The sequence below is a fragment of the Poecilia reticulata genome, chromosome 16 (genome assembly GCF_904066995.2).
Source record: "Poecilia reticulata chromosome 16, P_reticulata-male-v2, whole genome shotgun sequence".
Lineage (NCBI taxonomy): Eukaryota > Metazoa > Chordata > Actinopteri > Cyprinodontiformes > Poeciliidae > Poecilia > Poecilia reticulata.
In genome coordinates, this window is record NC_088845.1 from 29,216,498 (window position 1) to 29,238,785 (window position 22,288).

A 22,288-nucleotide genomic window follows, 5' to 3' on the forward strand; every position below is an offset into this window, starting at 1 on the left:
TGTGACTCATGTGATGTGAAAAAAAATTTCTATTGCTGTTTTTTTGTGAAATAAACCAATTTCAATACAACCCAAAAAACCATGTCATCCTAACGCCAAGACTTTTAAAAACAAGAGTTTTCAAAATTGGCTTTGTTCCATTAACAAGTTTATTTTCAAAATGTCAAATCGCACGACTATATTGTCAATGGAAATATACAGTAGCTTTTGACATAGATGTGCAACATCAACAACCGGCCTGAATCCTAAAAATATGAATATATTTTTTCTTTTACAACAATATCTCGATGTAAAGAATAGAAGATGTACCTGAATAATCAAACATAATATTCACAAAAGTGACATTTTTAAGCAGTAGAAGTTCAAAAATATCAAGTATATCACAACATCTCTATATAATTTGCTGTTGTCCACTCTTTATGTGAGGTTTTCTAACATCCATGATGAATTCTCTTCATGTATCTGGAGTAAAAACTTGAATCCCAGTTTAATATTAATACATGTGGAATCATTAATCGTCCATCAGATTAATACCTGAGTGGCATCGTCGTTTCTCCACAGGAAGCTTAACAGTTACACATGCTCACCGTCTGAGTTCGGGGCAGTGTGTGAAAGTATGTAGGCGTGTGTGTGTGTGTGTCTGTTTGGAGTGAAAATGTGGACGTCTCGTCAAAGTGATGTAGATGTAATACATGTGCTTGTGTATGTCTGGTTTGTGGTGTCCTCACTTGTCCCTCTTGCTGTCCTCTCTCGTGTATTCGCGTCCCACTACCCCCCTCCTCCCCCTCCACCCCCCACCCTCCAAACCCCCCCTGCCCCCTCACATTACAGGAGATATGGATGGCCATTGGTGGGACCATGCGTCATGGCATAGCAGCGAGGCCTCCCCAATGTCTTTGGTGAGACATGTGGAGCCCTGCCCTGACCCTCTTCCCCTCCTGTCCCCCCACCCCCACGTCCTGTCCTCTAATCCCATCTCTTTCTCTCTCTCTCTGTCTGTCTCTCTCTCCGATTCTGTCTCTGTCTTTACTGTCCCATTCTCTCCCCTCCCCCATCCCTCCAACACCCTACCCCCCGATCTCCCCGAGTCCTTTGTCATTTCATGTTTTCCTTTGTTTTATTTACACCTTTGCATGTTGTTTTTTCTGTTTTCTTTCTGTTTTTTATCCCACGCCTGTAGGGGAGAGTCAAAGGGGAAAAAGAAAAACTATTGGGCAGGCATTTATATCCGAGCCGACACACACCTTATCTGAGAGGCAAAAGAAAATGGTGCGCTTTGGGGGACACTCATTTGAAGAGGACTTGGCATGGTGTGAACCACAGGTTAAAGACTCGGGAGTTGATACGTGCAGTAGCACTACCCTAAACGAGGAGCATAGCCATAGTGAGAAGGTACTGAGAAAATGTAGCCTGCATTTTGTGATTCTTCTTCTTCTTGTTTATGATTTACCCATTCAGTATTTGTTTACTTTCTCTCACCACGTTCAGTCGGATGAGATGTTTACTTTCAGAGTTTTTATTTGTCAAAGTTAATTTTCCTCACAACTTGGTTATTTCTTTTTATCCGATCACATTTTTTGCTAAAAAAAACCCCCCAACCAAAAAAAAAAAAAAAAAAAACCACAGACACACACGTTTTGAAATCTCTCTCTTTGCTTGCTACTTGTACTTGCTGTTTTGCTCTCCTAACAGAAGACACACATGTCACAGTAGCTGTTCCGCGATAGCACTGACGCACAACCTCTTTGTTTGTCATGGCACACAGAAATGTGGGTCTCTCCTAGTTGCATGCTCGTTCTCCTTTCGTACATTGTGTTTCTTGCTCTGCAGCAGTCCTGTTTAGCTCAGTAGGATCACCTTCTACTCAGGCCTCTCCTCCTCACTCTACTTTCCTACCCCACACCACCCAGTCCAGACAGAAACCTGCCCCTCCACCCCTCTCCAAACTCCCCTTCACTCACTTCAGTAGCAAAACCCCAAACATACACAAAAATGGGAAGGTTGAATTTGTTTTGCACCAAAAATTTAAACATTTGTTTTTCTTTTTTCCCTTCCCTTCCCCCCTTTTTCTTTTTCTGTTTTTTTTTCTTTCGGTTGTGTGATTTCACTTTATCTATGTCTCATGGCATTATTTTGAATCATTGGTGTTGCATCCTTTTATTATTATTATTATTATTATTATTATTATTATTATTATTATTATTATTATTATTATTATTATTTATATTATTATTTTTTTATTTTATTTTTTATTTATTTATTTATTTTTTTTAATCCGGCACCCAATGGTCTACTTCATTTGAACCTGTACCATGGGTTGCCTTTCATCCCCCCTTTGTGCCGTCTGCTTCTCCCCTCACCGCTCAACTTGGTGGTTGTCTGTTTGTGTGCAGTGAAGCGTCGGAGCGCCGCTCCGCTCTTCCTGCTGCTGTTTAAAGTGCTGGTTTGAGGGGGAGTGTTAGGGCTGCTTGCTTTACTCTGCATGGGATGCTGCATGAAGCTCACTCCAACCTCACACTAGCAGGTTCACACAAGCTCTGAAAGTTAGTAACCACACCAGATGAATTCTGACTGTAAAAATGTCCATTTCTTCCCCAAATGCACAAATTACATTTATCGGTTAAGTCAGAATTAAACAACCGATGTACGCATTTTTCAGACAAGAAAGCGTCCCTCATAAATCGTCAGAGTTTGTGTGAACTTTCTTCCCCCAAAGTCAACTCTGACTGTGTTTCCTTCATGCCCCCTTTTCACCAGAGACAGTTGTCTGCTTTGCTCTGGTTTGACCCCTTTCAAATGAGTGAGTTGTTAAACAAAAGGTGTATTGTTGCTCTGACTTTGTAGCACCCGGTGACATGGCAGCCATCCAAAGACGGAGATCGCCTCATTGGCCGTATTTTGCTCAACAAGCGCATGAAAGATGGAAGTGTGCCTCGAGACTCAGGAGCTCTACTTGGTCTGAAAGTGAGTTTCTAATACAGTGATGTGGAAAAGTATTTGCCTCCTTGTAGGTGTTTCTTCTGTGAACCTCAGTAAATGCAAAATACTTTTATTATTAAGGCAAAAACCTACCCTAACCAAGCTGGCCCTATGTCAAAAACTGCCTTAAGACATTTGTGTACTATGCAGTGTCTTACATCACTGTGGAAGAGTTTTATTCAGCCACATTTTAGGATTATCAAGCAGTATTCCTTCCAACGCATCTCAGTCAGATTTAAGTCCAGATTTTTGGAGGGTTGTTCCAAATCCTTTTTGCCCATTCAGAGTTCCACTTGCTGGCGTGTTTAAGATAATTGTCCTGCTTCCAAACCCAAATGGGTTTAAGCTTAAGGTCCCAAACTTATTGCCAAGCGTTCTCTTTTAGCACCTTTTGCCAGAAAGCAGAATTCAAGGATCCACCAATTACCTCAAGAAACCAGCAGTAGCAGAGGAGCTCCAGTGCTGGCATCATACTACCACCACCATGTTTGGCTGTTGGTATCATGTTCTGTTTTTTAAATGCTATATTAGTATTAGGACTAATGTCACAAGATGCTCACTTTTCAAAAAGTTCCACTAATTTCTTGGCAGTCACCAGAAAATGTCCCTAAATGTGTTGGGCATTATCAAAATGTTTTGGTTTTTCTTGGCGAATGTGAGATGGGCCATCGAGTTCTTTATTATTGGAAGTCTTGACTTGTAACTGTTCCACAGATATCCTATATGAAATGATATTCCCATAGAGCTATTTACTCTATGGGGAAGTTTACCACTGTTTAATGTTTCCTACATTATTAGATCTTCACTGGGTTTCAATTGAGTCCAAGTCTTAAGAATGGCTTTGGAACCTTTTCCAGACTAAAAACTTTCAATGACTTTGTCATCTGTGTTGGCATTTATTTAAATCAGGCAATATTCTGTTGCCAAATCAGTTCTATGGAAGTGATCATTATTATTATTTTGTAAGTCAGATAGTAATAAGGCTTGGGTCTGGCCATTGCTGGTGGCTGTGCTATGTTGGTTAGGATTGCTTTTTTTCTCTTTATTTTTGTTTGCAGTTTAAATCTGTTGGATAATTTAAAACATTCAAATATGAAGAAAAAAAAAAGAAGACTTTTTAAGGGGGCAAACACTTTTTCACAGCACTGGAACTCTGTTTACTGTATCTGTATCGCCATATGATTCACTGTAAATTATCTAATTTTTGCTGGATGTTTATGCAACATATAACTTTTTTGTCAACAGATACATTAGATAACACATAAAATAATGGTCAAATTCTATATGTAATGACAGACATTTAATATGTTAGCACTTAAATACTGATTGATAATTACTATAAAAAGTGGGTTTAACTTATGAGAGACATTAAGATCACTTTTTTTCCTGTGATTTTGTGTTTATTCACAATTGGTTTATTTATCTTTATTTCCTATGCCAGTGTGTTAGATGTGCAAATTCAAGCTCAAGTTCAGCTGGTAGCTAATGAGGACTTTGTTTTTGTAAATTGTTACATGTTTAATGAGATTTCAAATATGAACTGATGAGCTGGGAATTGTATTTTATGTAGCTTTACTCATCTGCTCTAAGCATTTTACTTACAAACTCAAGTTTACCAATAGACTCAATGTGCTCCACGTTTTCCTAAATTCTAATTTTTTGATCACGAATTAAGATTTTTGTTATCAATAAGTCTGTTTTTATTGCTAAAATTTCAAACGACCAGTTACAGCATCAATCTGATTTATTTAAAAATTTACTTAATTTTACTTAAAAGCAAAAATGTTCACTTTTACCTATATGTTCACCTATAATTGGATCATATAAACATGCAAGCTAACTCTCTTTACTTGTGTACCTTTGAATTACTTTTAGTTTTTTATTATTTTTGTTTTATTTTGAGCTTTCTACTTTTTTTGTTTTATTTCAACTTAACCACGTCATTGCCCAAGCTGAGTGCTTTTGTTTGTTTTCTTTATTTCTCCCCCCGCCCCCCTCCTTTGTTTTATTTCTGCAATTATAGATGTTACAGTCACTTAGCACTGTTGCATAAAGCCTGCCATGAGGAGAGATAACCTAGAGCAGCAAGATGGGGAAAAATCATTACTGATTGAATGAACCTCCTGAAATGGCATGTTTGTGTCTGCTCAGTGCTTCTGTGCGTTTCTGTCCGCTCAGCAGCTGCAGCCAACCAGCTTGACAATCCAGCCAGCCATCCATCAGGCTGCCAGCCTCGCCCTCGCTGACCATCTTTCTCTCATCTCCTCTGCTGGCCTTCCATTCGAGCTCCTGCCTGTTACATAAAGTCATTTCATTTAGCCGACTTCTCTAAGCTTCTTTGTATATTGGCATTCAGCTGCCATTAAAAGGGATTTTTTTTATTATTATTATTATTTGTACGCTGCCGGTGTAAGCTGAGTGCAGCGGTGTACAGCAGTTCAGTACTGTACCGTGCAGACCTAGCCCACGGCTGTATCAGAGCCACAGAGCTGTGCTAAAAAGCATCCCCGGGGACTGAAGTAGAGCCAGGGACAGTTTTTAGAAGTTACAGGTTCACATTTACCAATGATGTTCTCCAGGAAACACTTTTATTTTAGTTTCAGATCTCAGGCTGCTCCTACAGACATGACATTAAGCAGAAAAATAAGTACTAGGAGTGCACCGACTGGAGTTTTCTGGCTGAATCTTTAAAAAAGCCTGACATATCGATTTCGATTTTGGCCAATACTGATTTCTTTGGTCTAAAATGTTGCTAAATATAGCAAGAAAGTCACTGAGCTGGTAACAGCGGGGTGACTATTGTTGAAAACGTGCAGACATGACATGCTGGGTGGGTCTGTTAGTCAAACCTCTCTCATGGCAGAGCAAAAGAGGACAGTGGTTGATCTTTAGACCTTTGAAGAGGTTGGTGGATAAGTATCAGCCAATCATTGGTCTTCCAACATTAAGGAAATCTATGACAGTTTATCAATGCACCCCTAAAACATAATCTGCACGCTCTAGTACAACCCAGGTTTACTTCACAAATATGTTTTGTGCTAATCCAGTGATAATTTCTACTTTCACAGGTAGTTGGAGGCAAGATGACAGAATCTGGCAGACTTTGTGCTTTTATCACTAAAGTGAGGAAAGGAAGTCTAGCAGACACAGTTGGACACCTCAGACCAGGTATCAAAAGCACACCCTGTCTGCTGTTTATATTCCACATCTATAAGCAAATAAATTATCTCATTTGGTGTTTCTGCAGGTGACCAGGTTCTGGAGTGGAACAGACGGATTTTACAGGGAGCCACATTTAAAGAAGTTTACAATATCATATTAGAATCCAAGCCTGAGCCTCAGGTGGAGCTGGTGGTCTCACGGCCTATAGGGTGAGCACGGAAAATTAGACCTCAGACCCACACCCGCTGCTAGCATCCATCCAAAGTGAACTGGGACTGTCCTTCCTCTCTCAGTTAACAAACAGAACTGTTCAGTTAATTGGTATCTCTAAATTTCCCTTATGAGTGTGTGCGTGTGTATGGTGGTTTGTCCCATGTGTCTCTGAGTTGCCCTGTGATGGACAGGGGACCTATTTAGGGTATACCTACCTTCTTGCCCAATGACTCCTGAAAATAAGCACCAGCCTCCCCACAACCCTGCAAGGACAAGCAGGTAAAGACAACGGATCGATGGATGGATGACAGCTAGTCTGGAACTAGTAACAGGCTATCTGCTTGTGGGCTCGATTTGCTTGGCTAGGATAGGTTCTCCCAGACTATTCCTGGCCAGGTAGCTGGTTGCTCTGTGGGGACTCCTCCCTGGTGTCTTTGGAGACCTCTGAGAGCTACCTGACCTTTGTTTCCGACTGTGTTGGTGTGGGTAGAAGAAGAGAGGGTAGTGATTTGGGAGCTGGACCCCAGGGGTATTCGTGCTGGGAACAGGGAAGCTAAAGACCCGGTTATTGAACATAATTGGTGGGGACTGGAGGTGTGGGATGGTCTGGAGTCAGTGGTGGCATCTTAGGGAGAGGGTGGAGGGGACAATGGGGTCTGCACCTCTTAGTATGGCATTGTTTGTGCAGGTGCTTGGGTTGTGTCTCAGAGTGGTAGGCCCCTATCGGGTGACCTATGGCTTTGGGGGACATGTTGGGGAGGGGTCTCAGGGACTTCTCTGGACTCTGGTGTTTATCCGTCTTCCATGTACACAGGCTAGCTCACCAGATAAGATGATAAGGATGGCAGGACCCTAAGCTTGTACGTTGGCCCTTATCTCTTCCGAAGCCCTGAGAAACCTTGTCAGAGAGGGCATGACATAACAGACTCTTTGAAATACCAGGACTTTCAAATCATGACCTGATATAGATTAACTGCAGGATAATGACTTAAATCAGTGAAATTTGTAAGACCCATAACCAACCCTCTACCAGTATCTGGTTTCTATTCATTGTCTTTACTCAAGTATCCCTGTACGGTCACTGGGAGGCCAGTGCCCATCTCCAGCAGTCACTGAGGCCGAGGCACGGTAAACTCTTGTCAGGTCAGCACAGGGCAACATAGAGAGACACACAGGCAAACATCACATTCATACTGAAGGGCAAGAGACCATTTATCCTAACAGTGTGCGGGAGGAAACCAGAGTCCATCAGGATTTAAACCTAAATCACCTTCTTAATGCAAGGCATCAGTGCTACTATGTAGTCCACAAATCACAAAATCAAAGTTAATTGTCTCATAATCTTGGACAACACATTATAGCATCACTCACATCAGTGACTTTTATTTACTTCTTCCTCAGTGTTGTTGCTCTCAGATAGAGCAGGGGTCCTCAAATCCAGATCTTGAAGGCCAGTGTCTTGCAACTTTTAGATGTGTGAGGAGGTGATTCTGCGCTGAGAATCACCTCCTCGGTGCAGTAAAGTCCTCCAGAGTCCTGCTAACGGCCTCCTTATTTGATTCAGATGTGGTGAAGCAGGCACACATCTAAAAAGCAAGACACAGGCTCTCGAGGTTGGTGTTGAAGAGCCCTGATATAAAGGGTTATTCTTGACACATTTTATGTTGAAGGGTGAGTTAGGGAGGTTTTAGGCTCCACCTCTGTCTGTGATTTCTCCATTTTGATATGTGTTAAATAGATACTCTAAAAGCAAATTTTTGGGTGCAAAGCATGTTATCTTAAAAAATTAGCTCCTAAAGGGCCAGTGCCACATTGCTTTATCAGCATATTTCCCCTGTACCTTCTGGCTTTGTCATTCCAAGCTCTGTATGAAATTTACCAGAGTTTCTGGTCATTTTGTCAGTAATGTTTTTGAACAAAAATTATTTAAAAACTGGCACTTTGCTTTGTCAGTTCCTAATCTAACCTACTTTTACCTGCTGAGGAGGCTGTTGGCAGAATGAAGATTAATGTGATATAGTGTATCCAGCATTAGCTTAAATTGATCCACTCAGTTCTTTTCCATATCGGACTCTTTTCACTTCTTGTTCATATCTGTTTTCCAGAGATATTCCAAGGATACCCGACAGCACACATGCACAACTGGAATCAAGTAAGTATTAATCTTTAGCAAGTATTAACATGCCCCTATGTATTATTAAACAGTCTGTAAAGATTAAGATTAGAAAAGAACCTTTTCAGAACTCAGATAGTTCTCTTGGGCAGTCATGGACCAAATATACACAGAAACCAGTAATGCTGCAGAAATAGGACTTTTTGCATGGACCCTGTTCTAAATGTGGAGTTTTTTCCCACTGGTTAAATACCCTATTGGTCATATTTTTGGTCAGAATTAAATTACCTATACGTTGTTCTGCATTTTCATTTGCAAGCACACCATTTAAACCCAGCCATCTTGCAGTGTTTTGCAGTGTTTGCATTCAAATATAAGAAACCACCGACTTCCAGAGATGGAGAGAGGAAAAAGGTTCTCATCAAAGCCTTTTTTCCCCCCGAGATTTTAACCAGTAAAGTTAAAATATTTTTCAGCGTTTATGTTCTGAAATGCATACGAGAGTGTTTACAACTGATTGGGATTGTCCCTGGATATAATTTTGAATGGAGCAGACATGCAGAGTTCATTTAAAATCCACTGTACCTACACATTCTCACACAGTTTTCAATGGCAGTCCATAGCAGATACAACTGCTATAAAACAATCTAATGTCAAAGCTGTATTACTCCTTACTCTGTTTCCCCTCTATCCAGTTTTATAGTTGACTGCTAATAAAAGCACAACATAAATTTAACATCAGCACTTTTTTTGTTTTAACTATTTTATCATCGTCTGCCAGGTTCAAGCTCTTTTGAGTCTCAAAAGATGGATCGTCCCTCAATCTCTGTCACATCCCCCATGAGTCCCAGTATGCTGCGGGACGCCCCCCAGTACCTGTCAGGACAACTCTCAGTAAGTGACAACAACTTTTCATACACACCAAAGCAGGAAGACTGACAATTTGTCAGTAGTTAGAGTTTTTTTTGTAAATGTGGAGTACAACATTAGCATGTGCAGTGCCTTACGGGAGTATTCATAGCCTGTAAAATTGTCCACATTTGGCCTGTTGCACTTACAAGCTTCAATGCAACGGGATTTTATTGGGATTTTATGTCAAAGATCAACACAAACTAGTGCATATTCATTCAGCACCCAATATTTTACGGAAACATTTTTCCCTGCGATTACATGCAGGCGCAAGTCTTTTGGGTTGTGTCTCTAATAGCTATGCACTTCTAGATACTATGAAAATTAGCCCATTAATCTGTGAAAATCATCTTTAAGTCATGACATAGATTCTTAATTAGATGTGTGTCTGGAAATTAGGCCATTTCAACACATGAAGCGGCTTTGATCTAAACTCATGGTGCTCAAACTGTGCTACAAATCCCATTGGTGCTTCTTTGGCTGCTTTCTGCCATGTAAACTGCTAAAAATGACGCAAACCAGTGTAGGCTAAACTTAAGCTAGGAAGCTACAAATGGCAAAAGATTAGATTGAAACTAAAATGAACGGCAGTGAATCAAAAATCAGCATCTGAAAAATAATAATTTAACTCGTCTGCTTTGTGATCAGGCTAACTATTGAAAGCAAATACCCAACAACAACAATGATGTATTTTGTGCTTTAACACTGTAACAAGAGATGTATAATAAATAGTGAGTGAGTGAATGAAACAAGTGTAAATAAGTTGATTACTGTAGTTGTCACCATGTGTGGCAGCCATGTTGGATTTCAAGGCCTGGACTGGTGAAAAATGTCCACTACAGTTTGAAGGGGATTTCAGTTTATTTTTTTCAACAAATGTCACTTCTTAAGGCTTTAATTCAATAATGGTTTTCTTCTTGCCAGTCCCTCAGATTGTAAATTTGTGGAGTGAAGGAGTAACAGTTGTCCTGCCAACAATTGAGGCGTACAACACACCTTTCAGATTTTTTATAAGTGAAAACTTTAGAACGATTCTTCATCTTCTTTCTGCTTCACTTAGAGCTACTTTTTTTCCCCCTTCACATAAAATCCCAATAAACTACATTTAAGTTTGTGTTTACCTTTACAGTTACACCCTCCGTAAAACTATGACTAAAGTCTGATTTGAGATGATTGGTGTGTCGACTGTTCTCTATTTTTACCAGTCAGTCTGTTCGGCTGGCCTTCAGCCCATCCAGGACAGGACTCTAGATCAGGTTGCAAAGAGCGTTCTCCATTATCTGGTATAAGAACCCTCCTGGGGTAAAATAGGCAAAGGGTTGCATTAAAGTTAGGAACAAATCAATCCTCAAGGGAAGCTGGTGTAGAAATAGTAACACCACCGAAACACGTCTTGCTCAAAGTTTGATAATTTAATCGAGAAAATTTGGCGAAAAATGTCTCAAACTTGAATTTTTTTAAACCGTTTTTTGTAAATTTTGTTCACGACACACATTTCAAGTGTTTCCTGTTGTTTAATGAAGACACAAACATAACAGTTGATCTACAAGCTACTGTCTTGTTTCTCAACAGATGAGATCTTATGTTTTCTTTTTGTGCGAGAGTTTAGAATAAAATGGATCAATCTCTCAAGCAATTTGTTCAATCCTCTTCTATTACACTTAATGTTTGATTAGTAAATTGTGGGATTTTGTTGTATTTTTTGTATTTACAAGGCTAAAAGCAGAGAGAAAAATACCTACTAAATAGAGGTGATAAAGAACAGAGCCGGTAAACTTTTGGTGAAGTATTTTTTCTCCGTAGAATAAACCCATGGCCACAGATGTTTGGTGAAACCTTCAAACTCTGGTTGTTGTTTTTGAGTGCAATGTGAGACTTTTTTGGTTTTATTGCATATTCTTTTTCTTTTTTGTTTCTTTTGCTGTTGAATTTTGCTTATCCAGAGCCAAAGCCTTAGTAGAAGAACAACGCCTTTTGCCCCTAGGGTCCAGGTAATGGGCCCTGTATAAAGGGCACACACTGTCTCTTTGGTTTTTGCTCACTTACTGTCGACTGGCTTTCCTTCCCCCCATATTCTTGGGAAATGCATTCTTGGGGGAAATCGTAGCATCACATTTCCCTCTCAAAAGAGTGCATTGTGTGGTTTTTCTTCAGTTTGATGTGTTGGTATCATGGTTATAATCGAGTCTTCTTAGTTCTTTCTCATTTTAACCCATTCACGTCATTATTCCCTTGTACTGTAATGCATGCTAAACTAAATTGAGCAGCTTGTGAAAGATTCTCTCTCAGTGCTTTTTTTTTTTTTTTTCAAAAATTGTTTTCAGTGATCAGCCCCAAGCTGGATACTTAGTTTTATGTTTGGCAATCAATGAGGTTGTTTCCATTTTTTTTCTTCTTCTTTATATAAGAACAGTGGTATGTGAGAAAGTATTCTCTTTCAAATATGATTTTGCAAATGTACTTCAAAGGCAAATTATTTACTTAAGCTGTATTTAAAAATCTTATATTATATAAATCGTATAATTGGAAATATCAGTTTCTGTTTTTGTTCCCCAAAGAATCTGGATTCTTACCTTACATTGGAGATTTTGTTGGACTTTTCTCAGTTCTACAAAATCATATTCTACAACAGACTGACATCGAATGCTTAGAAGAATAAAACAGGACATTTTTGTGTTCCTGTTATCAAGAGAAGGCAATCTCAAGGTCAATGCGACCAGGTCTGTCCGCAAAGCAGATTTAAAGCAGCGACCTCTGCCAAACTGCTACTTTTCTTCTCAAAAGTGCCAAATGGCAAAAGGGGGAAATGAAAAAAAGTCTGGTTTTCTTGTTTCCTATTGAAAAACTTTTTTTTTTTGCTTCCTGTGACCTCTTTTGTTAACACCTGCTGAAAAGGTTAACTTTGAGTCTTCATGCTGCAGTAAAGCCATCCAGACTGAAGAGTGTTCTGGTTAGCACAGTCTGACAGCACTTCTGCCTGTTTCACACAGCAAGACTTTAAAATGTTTGCCGATATTCAAAACCTGTGAGACCACACACGGAGATAATAAATCTTATGCTTAGCAGGTTTTGGTCGTAGCCACACACAAACCAGTTCCGCTCACCAATATTCAGATGTCAGATGAAAATCTCGCAAAACCTCTGGAGACCAAACGTGAGTTCAGCATAAACAAACATGGCCGACTGGGAAGACGCAATAGCAATAGTTTGTGGACTTTCTTTAAACAATTTAGAGTAATTGCTGCATATATTTTCCTCTATATTTTTTCTTTTAAATGGAGATAATGATGGTATTTTTATTTATTTATTTTTTGCTTAAGTGAAGCTTACTGACACATCTTTAAGTGCTCCTCTCGCATTGCTGCATGAAAGCTGGTATTTGTAAGCAGTGGACTCCCTTCCCATGATCATATTTTAAATGAAGTATGGACAAATGTTTTGAAGCCTTGTTTCTCATTTCATCTGCTGTTTTGAAGGCTTCTTGTAAACTCTTCCATCTTTTAAGTGTCTTTCACCGGAGTCCATACTTCTCTTTTAACTTGATCAGCATGATTGATTTCTTCTTATAAATCACTGAGGGGTTTTCTAAAAATACTCTGAGACAACCTAATCGGTGATACAAAAAAACCTTGTAAAGGAATATTTCAGACCACGACACTTTTAATGTTTTAGTTCATTTTAGTTAGAATAACATTATGACTACTAGTATTCAATTATATTACGGGTTTTTATAGTACATTCCCCATATGAGATGAGATGATGCGCGAGAACAAGACAAAGTTTCGGATTAAAAAAAAAAAATTTATCAGTGTATTTGGCCAGAGAAAATGCTTCACAAAACACAGAATGCATCTAAAGGATCTCTGCTTTGTATCAAGTTTGACAATCTAATTCAGTTCAAGTTTATTTATGTAGCACAACACATTATCTTAAGGCACTTTTCAAAGAATAGTTAATTCAGTTGATTCTAGTTGTCAAACAATGCAGTTAAGTGAAGGTCATTACTGAAATTGGTTTAAGAAGTTTTCTGTTGAAGAAAACTCAGGGGACTGTTGCCCTATCAGACCGTCAGTTCCCGAAACAACACACAAAAAAAATTCTGCTAAAAGTTCTGGCGCAGTCAATACGACCCTGCCAGACTGCGCATAGAATAAAACTACTTATGAGACCCAAATGGCCCCGTCTCTTAAGTCCGCAGGAGGGTTAAGAGGAAGAAACCTCCAGCAGCCGACCGGGGGTTTAAGTTGACAGATACGCAAAACAGAAACAGAATCACTGGTCTGGGAGTCATTAAGGACAAGTAAGACATCACTAACAGAAGTAAATTAGATTTTGAATCAGAGTTCATCAAATGTGTTACATAGTCACTGTTGAAAATTTTCCTTAGTTTTGCAGCAATAGGTACCTCCGAAACCGACGTGAACTGTTCACTTCGGTTCACCAGCCATTGCAGAAGTCTTTCATCGCTTTCAGTCACTTTTTTAAGGTGACCAAAACCATATGTCATATCCCAGAAAAAGCACATTCAGTTTATTAAGCGACGGTCTTTGTCAAATTAAACAGAATCCAATTTCGAAATAAATCTACAAAGACGATTCAAAGAGATTTGACGTCATGATAAATGTCTTGCTTAACGCGTAACTGGACGTCCTTTAAACATGTTTGCCCCGTCAGGTAGACACAGGAGAAGATCCTGGATCAAAACCAATCACTGATTTATAAACAAAACGGGTGTTGCAGTCAGTGAAGCTAGACATAAATTGTTCTGTACTAACTTCTGCTCTGGCTTGATGAAGTCATCTTCTCCTGCGTTATTCCTTATGTTTCTATTTTAATTTTTTTTTTTATTCCGTGTGGACCCCTGGTAAAGTCTCAGCATGTCGTGTTGGCTCTGCCCCTACAGGTCAAACTCTGGTATGACAAAGTGGGTCATCAACTAATTGTAACCATTCTGGGTGCCAAAGACTTGCCACCCAGGGAAGACGGCCGGCCCAGGAACCCTTACGTCAAAATCTACTTCCTGCCTGATAGAAGGTAAGACTGAAATAGCTTGGTGATAGCTCCAATCTGTATAAGTCTGGATCATTTTGTCAACAAACTGTCTGCATAGATATATTTTAACTTTGTAGATTTTATTGGATTTGCTTTTGAATGTTTTGGAAATGTTAATGTGATTGCCACCATTAAAAACTGGACAAATATGTGCATGCAGAGTTGGGTATAGTTACATTTAATCAGTCACATTTACTTTTGTAACTTTATTGGGGGGCCGGGTTATGTAAAGTCCACTTATTTTACATATGAGTAACTTGACTGGATAAATAACAAGCACATTTTAACCTCACCAGAGACATGCCTGCAGCTTTTGTTAAAGCTTCATAAATTTTATATTGTAAGAAATTTATTTAGGAAAATGTTTTTTGTTGTAGTTTTGTTGTTGTTGTTGTTGTCTGATTTCATTTTTTAAATTATGTCATTTATATAAATTACTTTAATTTTCGTCTTTGAAATACCAAAATTAATACATAGCTTTAAATTTTGGTTCCTCTGATTATGTAGTTTTTAAATATTAAATGATTGATGTTGCTGTTTTTAGCAACTACGTTTTTTCACTCTTACTGGAGTAATTTCTTGGACGGCTACTTTTTATTTTAACTTGAGTAAAAATATGTTGCATTAGTGCAACTCTTCCTGTTTTAGTGCAATTTTTGGGTCTTCTACTCACCTCTTTGTGTACGTTTCAAACTACAGTGTTGGTTGTGAAGCTTAAGTTTGCATTTGGTTCTGTGTGTTTCTCTGGATCATTCCAGTAGTGGTTATTACTGAAGCGTGAGTGCAGTAAACAAGCGTCTTCTCACTGAGCATGCTGTGGTGCTGTGTGGTATTGTTTAACTGTTGTGTCCGCGGCTCTTCCCTATTGAGGTTCTAAATAAAAACAGTCGGAATTATTGTTCCTCCAGTGATAAAAGCAAGAGGAGAACAAAAACAGTAAAGAAATCCTTAGAGCCCAAGTGGAATCAGACCTTTATGTATTCGCCGGTCCACCGGCGGGAGTTCCGGGAGCGCATGCTGGAGATCACGTTGTGGGACCAAGCCCGGGTCAGGGAAGAGGAGAGCGAATTCCTGGGAGAGGTAAGGGAATCAAACCTCTGGGTCATCCCGTCATCATGAAAAAGTTTGGCAACCCCTGGCTTATGCTGATCAACATTAGCTAACCATGCTAACTTCTCATAACTCCAGATCTAACACAAAAGAGACATAATGAGTAAAAACTAATGTAAGAGTGTTATCTTAACCACTAACAGCTGGGGTTTTTGTTGTTGTTTTGTTTTTTGTTGTTTTTTTTTGTCAACATATTTAATTATGGAGCCTGGAAAGATTGTAATTTAGATATCAAGCAAGGTTTGATGATAGATTGGTTTTGAAATTAGGTGGTTAGCCCAGCAATCTGCTTCCTTTGCAATCCTACAGTTACCTGCTAACATTGTAAGTGATTCTCTTAATCAGTTTGAAGAAAGAAGCTGTTTGATAGAAGTACTGTGGCCGAAAAGGCCGTGGTCATGTAACTTGACTTTCTCTGTAAGTCTAAAAATCTCATTTTCTCTCCTCAACTTCCATTTGGAGCCATGAGGAAAACATGTAACATGTTATTTCTTTGTCTGAAACAGAAAAGTTTGGGTGATCTGTAACAGCTTTCAACAACCTGAAAAAAGTTTTTGTTCTCATCCTTTTTTTCATTTTTTCTTTTCTCTTTTTATTTTTGTTTCCCTTTTCTCTTCTTTCTTTCTTTTTCTAGTTTACTCCCTTTTTTCTCCTACTTTTTTCCCTTTTCTTTCTTCTCTTTTAAATAGCATCATTATGTTTTAAGTCTTACCACAGATTCTCCGCTGGTTTTAGCTTCAGGACCACAACTGCTCTGTCAGCCCGGTTACAAGAAATTACATTTTTCTGCACGTGCCTTGTTGCCTGACTATTGCGATTTCTGGTGGCAGATTCTCATCGAGTTGGAGACCGCTCTCTTAGACGACGAGCCTCACTGGTACAAGCTACAAACACATGACGTGTCGTCCATGCCACTCCCACGTTCCTCCCCAAACGCACAACGCAGGCAGCTCCATGGAGAGAGCCCAACTCGGCGGCTGCAGAGTAAGAATCACTACCAAGGTTTCCCCACTAAATGCTCTTTTCCATGTTGATTATCTAGTTTGGAGACATTTTTGTACATTTACAAAAAAAAAAGAGACAGAGATTCAGCTGATGTCAGACAATATGTCTTGCTTTACTTTCTGCCGCACACCAACATTACTGCTTCTGCTTTCACAGACAAAGGCTCGTATTCATATAACTCAGGTAACGCTGTTCTGTGGAGCGCCCTGTTCTTCTGTCCTCTTTAAAAATGCCTCCCTGTGCTTCGACTTCCCGTTTCTATTCCCTGCAGAGCGTGTGTTTCTGCTGCCTTATATGGATTCTAGCACCCAGAGCCGATGTGTACTTAAACAGCAGACACACACGCGCTCTGGGGAAGCAGAGATTTACAACACGGTGCTTTCCCTCTGTGTATTCACCTGTTTTACAATCCCATCCTGCAGCTCTCATCCACAGCCTCAAAAACGGTTTGAATTTTTTAAAATGAATTATCTGCTATTCTTCTATTAATGTAGAGGCTATGAGCCAGTTTTAGTTTGGCTGCACCTAAACACTCCTCTCCCCTCAGTTTTGTAATTGTAATTTGATCAGTATGAAGACTTTTCCGTTGTTGAGTGCATTTAGTGGTTTGTTAGCTTTCCATGTTCTGCTTTAGTTTGTTTTCCTTGAATGTTGTTTTTCTCTAAAAAGAAAATAAAGAAGAAGAAGACTGAGAGGCTTTAAAAAAATTCAAATGATCCTATAACTCAAGGGTGTCCAAAATGCAGCCTGGGGGCCATTTGTGGCCCCTAGACTGAATTTCTATGGCCCAATTCTGAAAAGTAAAGGTGGTTGATAGAGATAATTATTTTATTAGGGCAAAATAATAAAAGAAAAAAATTTAAGCACACAAAATATTAATCCTTTTCATAAGACTTTTCACCAGACTTTTTGTATTTTCCTTAAAATCATATTAAATATGACCACAATTATCCATTGACTTTTACTGTAAAGCAGATGTTATTGTACATTTAAGCAAATACAGCAGGTGTAACTCAAATCCTCTTGTTGTGCTGAGAACAGACTTATTTTTGTATATTTTGTCCAAACGAATTTGCTAACTGGACGCTTTTCTTTTAATGAGGCGAACATGGAAAACTCCATTTCAGGGCGTGGCTCAGCATTGGTCCTCACATTGTGAATTGCTTTGCTTTATTAAAATATCACCTACTTAGTTTATTGTTGATCAGGTAAAAGAAGTTGACAATTTTGTGATTTCAGCTCTTAAAAATAATAGGTTTTGTCCTTAGAACTTTTTGACTCGATTACTTGTGACAAAAAGTTTGAACACCCCTGCTGCAGCTCAAACACATCATCATAGATGTGTGTAATCTTTCTTTTTTCATATATATATATATATATATATATATATATATATATATATATATATATATATATATATATATGAAATATATATTTTATTTATTTATTTATTTATTTATTTATTTATTTATTTATTTATTTTTGCTCCGTTTAAAATCCAAATTGCTCTATTGGAGTTTTTCCAACATGGTGGTTTGGTGAAAAAACTGTCAGCTAGACCGCACTCCTTTTCCAGCGTGCAGCTCGCAGTTTCTTCCTCCTCACCAGAACAGTTTTCTGAGTGTTTGTGTTAGTGAGAGGTGAAAGAGCTGACAGCTGTAAAAGAAAAAAGAAAGAAAGAGAGAAAGAAAAAGAGAAATCTGCCAGCTGAGATGAGAGCCTGGCAGCAGCACAGCACAGAGTGCAGCACTTGTTATTTCTGAAAAATCGCGGCTGTCCTCTATGGAGGACCAAAACAGGAGTGAATGCCGGTTGTAATGGAAGGACTTATGTTTTAACCAGAGATTCACCGATCTGATACCAATATCTGTATCAGTCCTGATAAGGAAAAAAAAATTCAAGATGGGTGACAATATGCCTGATCCATACAGGCAGATCTGTTCATTCTAGTTCTATGCTTTGTGTTCTTTGAGTGAAGTCATACTGTATTATTTATTTTACATTATATTTAGAATTCCTAATCGCACTTTTTGAACCATTTGAAAGAAAGTTTGTTACGGTCTCTCTCTCTCCCTCCCTCTCCCTCCCTCTCTCTCTCTCTCTCTCTCTCTCTCTCTCTCTCTCTCTCTCTCTCTCTCTCTCTCTCTCTCTCTCTCTCTCTCTCTCTCTCTCTCTCTCTCTCTCTCTCTCTCTCTCTCTCTATCTCTCTCTCTGTCTCTCTCTCTCTTATACGTAATCTGTTCACAACTTCACCTCCAAGAGAGATTATTGGAACTTTACTTGCATGTGAAGTTAACAAAGACATTGGGGAACGAGAGAGCGAGGTTTCTGTCAGGAACGCAAGAGGAGAAAAAAAAATGTCAGGCAAAATTCAGCAAATTATGCAAATTCATTAAAAGAAACTTGTTGAAAATAATTAATTTTTTACTGCATTTGTAACTTTAAAGGATTTTCAAACTCTTTTGTTTTACACTTGAAAACTAATTTGACTAGGATGATGTTGCAGCCAGAGCATTAAGGCTCAGGAATCAACTGTGGAGACGTTTCTAGATCTTTTCTCAAACCCCAAGGTGATTCTGCTTGAGCATTACTGCTGATTTGAAGCTTTGTGCAGCAGGTTGAACAACTGTTGTTGTTTTTAAATGCACTAAACTTTGACTTGAACTGACGTTAAAGCTGGGGTTCAATAAATAAGAGCCAACTTCTGTGTCTTTGTGCTGTATTTTTATGACAATAATAGCAAGAACTGCCTTCACAAAACATGCATGTAGGTCAGATGGTTTCGGAAAGCCAGCAGCAGAGCTCCACTGTTTCTGCCCACCCGGTGAGGTCATGTGAGTTCCTTCAGAAGAATCCTCTCTTGAAGGTGATGGAGGTCTGGAGGTGATGTGTTTCAGATTTACAGCAGAGCTTCTTCCGCCTACCACTGAGGCCTGACTAGATAAAATACACTTTGTCTAAAGAGTGAACCTTTTTTTGTTTTTGTTTCTTCTAACCTTCTCTGTCCATGTCTGTGTTCTGAAGGATCCCAGAGGATAAGTGACAGCGAGATATCAGACTATGATTGTGAAGATGGAGTGGGTGTTATAACAGGTAAGCAGCAATGGCACAGTAATTATAAATCACAACACATCAGAGCTGAGATGGATGGAGCCAGTTTGGATGAGCAGTCTAATTTTCTGAGGTTTATTGTGTCATTGAATAATCTTTATATTTTCAATCAAACTGGTATAAAATAGAAATATCATACTGTTGTGGGGGAAATTCTGGTGCACATAATACTCTGGTGACCATTAAACTTGAACCATATTTACAGTCTCTACACTGAAAAAAGAGAATGGAGCTCCAACTATTAAAACAAAAAAGAGTTAAATAGTTACTACATGTAATCAAATTACGTTTTTGAAATTGAATCTATTTGCGTTTGCTTGACACGACAACTTAATACATTTCATCCATCCATCCATTTTCTTGCACCCTTGTGGGTTGCTGGTGCCTATCTCCAGCTAACGTTTTGGGCGAGAGGCGGGGTCACCTTGGACAGGTCGCCAGTCTGTCACAGGGCAACACAGAGACACACAGGACAAACAACCATGCACACACACACTCACACCTAGGGGCAATTTAGAGAGACCAATTAACCTGACAGTCATGTTTTTGGACTGTGGGAGGAACCCGGAGAAAACCCACACATGCATGGAGTTCTGCATACAAACTCCATGCAGAAAGACCGGGGCCGGGAATCAAACCCAGAACCTTCTTGCTGCAAGGCAACAGCTCTACCAACTGCGCCACTGTGGAGCCCTCTAATACATTTACTTGAATAAATTTAATTTTGAAACAAATAACCTCAATTTTTATTGTTTTTTAGTTGGATCAACTGTTTTCTTTTTTCAGTGTATTCGTATCTTAGAAGGATAAAAAGCTGCAGCCCGTCAGCAGAAGCAGAGCGAGGAACTCTGGCCATTCGAGCTACAGTAGCTGTTCTGCTGCAGAAAACCAGACGCAGCGTTGCTACCGGCCAGAACATCACAGAAACACTAAAGATGCACATGCTTCATTTTGACCTGCCCCCCAAAATCATAACTTTTTAAACATATTTATATCTAAGAAAGTAAAAATGTAAAGAAAATTCATGCATTTAAAATGTTGACGATTCCTTTCATCAGTGTAGATGTATACATGTGTTCCCTGTTTGCAATGTCTGGACACATTTTTACACATTTTTTAAAAATTTACACACTAAGGAGAAAAACAAAAAGAGTTTTTCATTAGAAATCGCAGTAAAAGCTTCTGGTGAGCAGAGGGAAAGAGCTGCTGGCTTGTTTGGCATGTTTCACCTCCCTATTTGGAAATGTATGCCACAGAGGAGAAGAAAAGGAACCAGGCCTGGACGCAGACTGGGACTCAGTTACTGTAACCAGTAACAGACAGACAGACAGAAAGCAACAGAAAGAGCTCCACTCTGGTTTTGCTCAGGTGAACGAAGAGGAAAACACATTCACGTCTATTTACCGTTCTCATCAGGGTTTGGTTACATCATAAAGCCAACTCTCCTCACTTCTTTCACACTGACAGAAACACTCATTCACCTGATGTTTGAACTCAGATGCTGCTTTTCTACTGTTTTTATTATTTTCTTTTATGGATTTTTTTGGCGCTGTAGGTCTTTATTGGCAGTGACAGGAAATGGGCAAAGACAGAGAATATGTGAGGAAGACGTGAAGTGAAGATCTCAGGGAAATGAATGGAGTTCTATGTCAGAGTCCAGCTGTACTTTCATGTCAGTTTTCAGGAAATTATTTCAATTTTGTGGCACTTTCTTTGGAGCAGATATTAATAAATACAAGGTTTGCTAATGTAGCTCAAAATTGTTTTAGTATTCAAGTATTCCATTATTCTGTCGACTGATCTAACCTTTACTCTGTTAAGAAAAAATTGGCACATTCTGCAAATGTTTTTCTTTTAGCAAATACTTAATTTTGTAGTGTTAAAATGCATAAAAAGGCAAATAATGCATTTACTTCTTTAATAAAGTAATACACTGCCTACAGTCCAAAAACGTCATTCCTTTTGTGAACACTTGATCATTTGTAGCAAATGGTGCTAAAGAAATACAACTAACATCAACATGTAAAAAGCTCAACCCTGATGCTTGATGCATCAAGTTAGCTTGATGCTAACTTGACTTAGCATCAATACAGTGTATGGCTGATCGGCTGATTATTATTATTTTTTTTTCCCTTTTGGATTAACCAATTAATAATTGATAGAATAACTGATAAGTCTGAAGTTTTCCTCTGTAGAGTTTGAGCCACGTGAAGCTAAAACTGCTACTTGAGGAGCACATCTAGCACATCTTAACAGACTAAGATATTTTTTCTTCATCCTAAATGCAAAATGTAAATATTCTATGTCCAGTTTTGGCTGTATTATTGCTCTGAGTGTTGCTCTTCCAGCAGACGTCCTTCATCAGAGTCTGTAAAACTCCAGTTTAGCAATTATTCACTTACTAAATTAGTTATTCCAAAAATCGATTCATCATGACTAAATTTGATCAATTGTTAACATCTACTCTCTTATTTAGATTTGCTGATTTCTAACATGATTTTTTTTTCTTATATTTGCAAACATTTTTCTTTGCTCCAACCTGAAGCTTAGTGTCCTACTTCTGCACAGACTTGGCTCATTCTTCTCGTTAAATCCTACCAACCGTCAGCAAAGGTTTCAGTCTTTTGGACTGAC

The 22,288-nt window shown here is 38.9% G+C and overlaps 1 protein-coding gene across 44 annotated transcripts in view; it reads left to right on the forward strand.

Moving 5' to 3' along the window:
• Positions 1 to 22,288, forward strand: part of rims2a (regulating synaptic membrane exocytosis 2a) — a 161,687-nt gene that overhangs the window by 81,414 nt on the left and 57,985 nt on the right. For 16 of the 44 annotated variants that reach the window (XM_017309459.2, XM_017309471.2, XM_017309474.2 and 13 more), the window contains 11 exons: positions 1,181 to 1,392; positions 2,845 to 2,964; positions 6,048 to 6,147; positions 6,227 to 6,350; positions 8,460 to 8,506; positions 9,249 to 9,361; positions 11,320 to 11,367; positions 14,280 to 14,410; positions 15,316 to 15,508; positions 16,369 to 16,522; positions 19,568 to 19,636. In XM_017309459.2, the coding sequence (XP_017164948.2) occupies positions 1,181 to 1,392; positions 2,845 to 2,964; positions 6,048 to 6,147; positions 6,227 to 6,350; positions 8,460 to 8,506; positions 9,249 to 9,361; positions 11,320 to 11,367; positions 14,280 to 14,410; positions 15,316 to 15,508; positions 16,369 to 16,522; positions 19,568 to 19,636 (1,311 nt within the window). Of the gene's footprint in view, positions 1 to 831; positions 900 to 1,180; positions 1,393 to 2,844; positions 2,965 to 6,047; positions 6,148 to 6,226; positions 6,351 to 8,459; positions 8,507 to 9,248; positions 9,362 to 11,319; positions 11,368 to 14,279; positions 14,411 to 15,315; positions 15,509 to 16,368; positions 16,523 to 19,567; positions 19,637 to 22,288 lie in introns of all 44 variants that reach the window. The other 28 variants (XM_081597436.1, XM_017309465.2, XM_008431854.3 and 25 more) reach the window with 7 other exon arrangements.